Raw genomic sequence first — 7372 nt, 5'->3', positions numbered from 1 at the left:
TATTATGTATTATTATATTATGTTATGTTATTATATATTTTATTAATTATTATTTATTTTATACAAACTTAAGTTTTTGACTGTACAACAGAATGATATTTCATCTATTTCATAATATTTTTATAAATCGATTAATTATAGGTATCGCAGGCGATTCCAGTACAAGAGTAGGTAGTGACCCTCTTAGGAGGCAATTCGAGTGAATAATATTTTTGAAATCGGGAGGCAATTCGGGTAAACTTTTGAAAAAAAAAATTCAAGGGAGGCAATTCGGGAGCGCCCATCTTAAAAGTACCTTTACACTCTATAACTCTACCGTCTAATGTCCATAATTGAACAAGTCGTTAAACAATACCAGTATTTGAATTGACTGAACACTGTATAGTAGTACCTATAGTATAATATCTTTTTAATAGATACACGGCAAAGGTGGATTTAATGCGGGCCAGAGGGGCCTGCCCCCCCACCCATGGCCAATCAGATGTGTAGGTAAGCATGTGTTTCATGATTGAAAAGTTTCAAGTACCCTGCAATTACAACAAAATAATTAAAATCGTTATTCTTTGTTTATATATTTAATTACATCCAAATTTGATCTTCAAATATCTATAAGAAAAACTGTACTTATTTATATTATATTCTTTAGATTTTTCGGTATCATGCCTAACTAATTTTTATTTTAAGCACTTAAAATATATTGTGACTGTATTTTTAATATTTTTTAAATGGTATATGAACAACTTATGAGCAGGGCTGTGAATTAAATACATTAAAAAGTATTAAATATGCACTAAAAATATTTAAAATACAAAAGTTAAAAACTATGCACTTGGAATTCAAAAATATATTTGTTACGGTCAAAAGAGTATAATCGGGCATTGTAATATAATGTGGGTGGAGTCTTCAGTTTTGTATTAAATTTTCAAGCATTTTGATCAAACGAATACAATTTATCTACATTTATTAAAAAAAAATTTGAAATCTCCGTAAAAACTCAAAATATTTTGAAAATGTTATCAAGTATAAAAAATAAACATATGGTATAAATTTCAAGTATCTATACGGTTATTAGTTATTTCTTATTAGTAGAATAACAACAAAATAAGAAAATCGTATGAGAATTGTTTAATTTACGGGAAAATATCCGATGTCTAACTTCAAACGCTCGTAAAAATTTAAATTGACTTTCCGGTATAGACTTTTTTTTTGGTAAGGGTAGAATAACTTATGAGGAATGTTGTATTATATTTTTTTTGCTATTGCAGATCTACACATGATTTATCAAGCACAAAAGCACAATGTAACTTTTAATAATTGTAACTTGTAACTTCAAACTTGTATAGTTGTATATAAAGTGTAACTAGTTATATAAGATACAAGTTAAATTGCAAATGAGTAATTGTTACAAGTTCCATGTTACAAAAGTAACTGAGTAAAGTTACATAACTTAGGTATAGGTAGTTACATGTAACTATGATACAGTCTTGTTAAGTAGTCGAATACTTGTATTTAAAGTTCAAATATTGGTTACGTAATTCCATGAAAGCTCGTTTATATGATGCTTGACTTTTATCCCTTAGCAAAAAAAATGCTAAGGGTATATAATAATTATTATGAAATCCATGTATTGTAAACAATTGGCAAAAATATCGTACACAATAGTCAAAAGTTCCATCCATATATATTGTTGTTAGCGTACTTAAAAACCGTTTGATGAGTCATTTATCATTAAAAAATTCTCATCTATAAATGTTTTAACTTTAATGGACGATAAAATTCTATGAACTTCATTTACGTCTTGAGGCCATTTTGGATAAATAGAATTCCTAGCATGGTTCATATTATTTTTTATGTAAGTTACGTCCGAGCTTGTTAATGTGCTTATATAACAATTTTTCGTCTCGTCGTGAAATAATTTTGCTGGTCTTTCAGAGATCTGTTCTAAAGCTTTTCGTTTCAATTTGTTGCTGAGTATCTGTTTGTTGATTTTTTGCTCCTAGTCTTTCGCACAATCGTGATTAAGTTTACTATTTTTGAACTGGATTTTATTGAGTTGATCAGTTTTCAAATAAGCTGTACATATTTTGTTCGTACATGTCCACTGCTTAATGTCATTCGCTAATTCTTTTTGGTACCCAAACTTAAAACCATCACATATTATAGGTAATGGTTTTACCCTTTTCGCTGATCTCGATGATCACGTTCATTTTTATAAAATTATATGTAACATATGTGTACTATATAATAACGTGTTATTTTATCGTGGTTGAGAAAACGAAACTGACTGTTGAACTGGAGATGATAGACTAATCATTAACTGATAATCACTAATCGCGGATAAGATTATTGCATTCAAAAAATTAATCTATCAGGAAAATACTGTCTTAAACATTTTATTTTTGAACATTACGGAATAATATAATAATCGATAGTAGTTACACGTACAACTATCGATATATTAGTTAATAATCCAGGTAAGTTATGGGAGGCAATTCGAGGAAAAAAAGGTCACCTACCTAAATTTGGGAGGCAATTCGAGTGTCACCTTTAAGATTGACGTCAACAAACAGCATAATATTAGCAGGTACAAACAGTTGATATAATATTTATACTAACCAGTTATTGTGATTTAAAAACGAAATAATTTATTGAATAGTCTCAAGAGTTTTAGTACAGAAGTGATATGACCTAAATGAATTCAAAAGTTACAAAAAAAAAAATATATAATATATATTATATACATGGGTATTCAATGTAATAATTAGGAGAAATAGGTTATAAACTTTGCTTTAAAAAACAAAATATGTGTATAAAAAATTATAACCTTGGTCTACAATAGTGGCTGAGTAGTGAGATAACCTAAATTAATTTACTATAATGTAAACTACTGAAAAAATTAAAAAACCAAACGGTATAACAACTTATATGATAAGATATCTAAATTATTTTATGAACATCATTAAAAAAAAATATTGAAAAAAAATACACATTGATGTCAGTCTGTACACTCCATGTGGCAAAATATATCTAATACAATAAATATAATAAGTAAAATGTAAAATAATAAGTAGTAAAAAATTTAATATATTACAATTTAAGTCTGTGGACAACATATTTCTTATAATTATTTATTTAAATGGTTATTAATAATTTTTAGTATTTTGAGTGAATTGTGGTAATAATTATTTTAAAAATATTTTCAAACGTATTTTCATAAATGTTAAGGATTTTTTTTGAATGTAGGTACCTACCCATAGTCAGATAATTAAATAATATTTAACATAATGTAAGATTATTAACGTTTAAATTTAAAAGTTCAATGGGATAATATATTGCGTTATTATATCATACTATATGTATTCAAAAGTTCATCTTATCTGTTATATTTTTAATTAATTAGCACCCTTCCCATTCAATTTGTCAATTCAAATTTTAATTTTATTCATAGTATTTTTATGTACGCAATAACAACTTATACTTAGGTTTACGTTTTCAACTATGATTTATGGAATATTGAAATTTCTAATTATAATAAAAAAAAATGTTAGTACTAAATACTAATACAACACGTTTATACAACTTTTACAATATATTTTTATATAGTTATAAAATACGTTCAAAAATATTTTATCTTGATAAAATTTATTGTAGATAATAAAGATTGAAAAGAGTACTCGGGAGATTGAATTCGACTTCAAAAGTATTTAAAAATAAAATTTCGTTGAGTTTCTACATTATTATTCTTCGAATATATTTTATAAAATTAATGCAATATTGTAGATTTATTATTGTTTTATAATATTTTAGTAATTTGCACAGATAAATATACAGCTTGTATGGATTAATAAGATTTGATAGCCTCGAAATATGAGGGTTTTGGACGCAAAATTCGTTGGGTATTATATAATTTTAATATAATATTATAGGATGACAAAATGTCGATTTTTTAAAAAGTCGTTTCCTTTATAATATAACACATATAAATAAATATATTAAATTTATATAAACTAATAAAAATATTTTCAAAAACACATCAATAAAAAAAATAGGTACACACCTAACTGTAAACGTACCCAATAATGAATCACTATACAGATATTATACGTACATAATATATTATATATTATAATTGTTATTATTATAGTTATTAATAAGTTACATTTTAAATTAATGAATTTATAAAGCTACAAGTCTCGTTTATCTTAATTAACAGATACGGCGGGTTCAATGATAAAATTGCCCGGTTTCTGAACCAATAAAAAGATAGAGAACGTGTGTATTATAATATAATATATTTAATAAATATCACAGAGTCATATTGACCCAAAATTAGGCCTACCCTAATACTTATTGCCTATTCGTTGATCCCAAAATCATGAAATATGTCAAAAGTATTGTTGTGAATACATGAAAGTAAGATTAGTGAAATAATAATGAACCTCACCCCTAAGGTATGTTTATGTACAAGGAGTAAAACGTTCAATAATTCATTAGCTGGTGTATTATCTACAATACGAAATAAGATAAAAAATCTTTTAGAAAAAACAAATATTGCTATAATATCTACCCATATCTATAGGTATTAGAAAATGGTTATAGTATCAGTAAATATAAACCACATAATAATGAAATATTAATATAATATGTGTATAAATGTATAATCATTATACAATGTTTGATGTCAACGAGTGAAAAAGTGACCAGTATCCTGAAAAACAATGAAATATTATGTGAACAGGTCGTTCCTAACTAACCTAATAGGCCATTGTAACTACTAAAAATTGTAACGGTAACTACTAAATTACGTTATCAAATTTTATAAAATTGGTTTTCAGTTTTCGATGAAAGTGATAAATCGACGATGAGATCTTTTCGAAATACTACGTATAAACCAACGGTAACGGTTCATATTATATTTGCGGTGCCTTCTTTTATGTTTTATTCAAACGCCTGTTTGGTTGCGATCGCGGTGTTCCATGTTTGCTGGTGGAACGGTATTTATTTAATATATTAATTGTATGATAATGTTGCCACCGGTCGCTAGTCGATCGTTCGCGAATCGAGGAATAATAATTATAATAATAATAATAATAATAATAATATTAATAATAATAATAATAATAATAATAATAATAATAAGGACCCAAAATTTTGGTTTTTTCCTTGTGAGTGCAGCGATATCTATTCGGTTGTACACAACTCCCCGTTTTATACATATATAATTCAAGTGCAGCGTATGCAAATAACAATACGTGTTTTAGTTTAGCACCAAATCAGGGAACGATAACCCTGATAGTTTAATATAATATTTTAATACATAAAAAGAAAAAAAAAGTTTACATAATATATAAATAGTACATACCTATGCGTACTTTACATTGTAAATCGATTGAAAATAACAATATGCCACGGGACTCTCTCAGATAAGAGAGGGGGTGAGAGAGGAGAGAGAGATGGATGGATGGATGGATGGATGGATGGATGGATGGATGGATAGATAGATAGATAGATAGAGAGAGAAAGAGTGAGTGAGTGAGAGAACATAAACGGTTTTATTAAGCGGCTTGCTGACCGAACGGCCAGCGCCACATCAGCATCGTCCATCAACTGCGCCTACTGGTCAAGTCGACCAGCAAGTATGTGAACAGCGGCAATTGTTTCAATGCTTTTACCCGGTACTCGAGATTATTAAGTCCGTCCGTTTTGAAACGTTTCCGGCCGCTGTACAGCTTTTCATACCTGTTTGGCAAGTGTAGAACATAAACACACGCTGTTATTATTATAATATATTATGTTTATCATCATCATAAATACTGTAAATAAAACGTATGCGGGAACGTGGCTAATGTACCCTGACTATTGTTATTACCGCCATCCCCGGGGACGTAAATAATGCGAGTACACACTAGTACACTACACAGAATGATTATATTAACGCGAATTACTAAAAGTCGTTATCTGTTTAGGAAATATTGATAGGTTTTGTTTTTAAATATTTTTCAAAATTATATTATTTTTATTTTTATCCTCAAACCTGATGTGATAGAAAACTGATATAGATTATCGGTTTTCTATACGTATAATATATTCTATAGCAGTGGTTTTCAAACTTCTATTAAACACGGCACACTATGCTCTTAAAACAAATGTTGACGACATACTGACCTTTTTTTTTGCACTAAATAATTAGATGAAAAAAATTGTATTAGTTATTAAATTTATTCACTAAAAAGAAGTGTAGTTGGTATATACATTTAATGCGAAAGGTGTACTTGATGGGCGTTACAAATATTTTTAATTCTTGGACGAATAGTTGACATTTTTCAGAAGCCGACAAGCCGTGGAACCAAGTTTGAAGACCACTGCTCTATAGTCTGTTCTGATGTATAAATTAAGGCATGGAGAAATAATAACACAATTTTGAAAAATATAGAATAAGCCCACGCTGTGTATAGTTACCTAAAAAAAAAAAATACTAATCAAACAATTATTATTGTAATTTGTAAAACAAATATTTAGTGTTTTACTAATGTTGGGGAGAAAAAGTACTATGTAGTGCGGAAACTCCTTTAAAACCCAAATTTAATCTACCGAGGGGTGGCTAACCAGAAATCGGTTACACTAAGAGCTATATGAGAGGGAGGGGCGTTAAACGTAGGTACTGAAAGAAAATAGGACGTTTTACAGAAAATAAAACGTGAAGGTAAGTGCATTGTATAATTATTAATGAATTAAATTTTTAAAAATTAGAATCTTTGAATTTTTTATTAACACGTGTTCACTGGCTATCACAGATACAAAAGATACAAATACATCAACTTAAAAAGTATTTAAATAGTATTTAAAGTACTTTTTTCAATAAGTATTTAAGAACAAATAAAAATACTTAGAAAGTATTTAAACACAAATACTTATTTAAATACATTTGTTTTAAGTTTTACCTTTGTGTTCAATACTTTTACTCTACTTATACTTTTACTTTTACTTATACTTTATTATTATATAGTTAATACTTAATAGTTCATATATAATGCATGTTCCATATTCTGGTACTAACCAAGGTACCTATAATTGTATGATAAGTTAATAATCAACAATTAATGATCATTTTAATTATTTATTGTATGAGAACTAAATATATATTATAAGAACCTTTATCTCCACAACAAACCTAGCTTCTGGAGAAAATAATTCATGTATAAATGCTATATTTCTGTAGTGAAAATATTTGTATTAATGTATACATTACGTATGTATACTATTCAATTATTCAACAGGAAAAAAAATAAAAATAAAAACAAAAATTAATACCAAAAGTCTTTATTGGATTTTAAAATCATAGTCTTTCAAAATTGTCATCATTCATTTGCCT

The 7372-nt window shown here is 27.4% G+C and overlaps 1 protein-coding gene across 6 annotated transcripts in view; it reads right to left on the bottom strand.

Moving 5' to 3' along the window:
* Window positions 1–5222: 5222 nt before the first annotated feature.
* Window positions 5223–7372, bottom strand: part of LOC100160869 (beta-1,4-N-acetylgalactosaminyltransferase bre-4) — a 54472-nt gene continuing 52322 nt past the window's right edge. For 3 of the 6 annotated variants that reach the window (XM_001949187.5, XM_003244001.4, XM_029487869.1), the window contains one exon: window positions 5223–5739. In XM_001949187.5, coding sequence (XP_001949222.1) covers window positions 5604–5739 — 136 coding nt within the window. In that variant the 3' untranslated portion in view covers window positions 5223–5603. The other 3 variants (XM_029487871.1, XM_029487870.1, XM_029487872.1) reach the window with 3 other exon arrangements.

The sequence above is a fragment of the Acyrthosiphon pisum genome, chromosome A1 (genome assembly GCF_005508785.2).
Source record: "Acyrthosiphon pisum isolate AL4f chromosome A1, pea_aphid_22Mar2018_4r6ur, whole genome shotgun sequence".
Classification (NCBI taxonomy): domain Eukaryota; kingdom Metazoa; phylum Arthropoda; class Insecta; order Hemiptera; family Aphididae; genus Acyrthosiphon; species Acyrthosiphon pisum.
The sequence above is the reverse complement of the archived record's forward strand: the minus strand, read 5'-3'. Positions and strand labels throughout refer to the sequence as shown.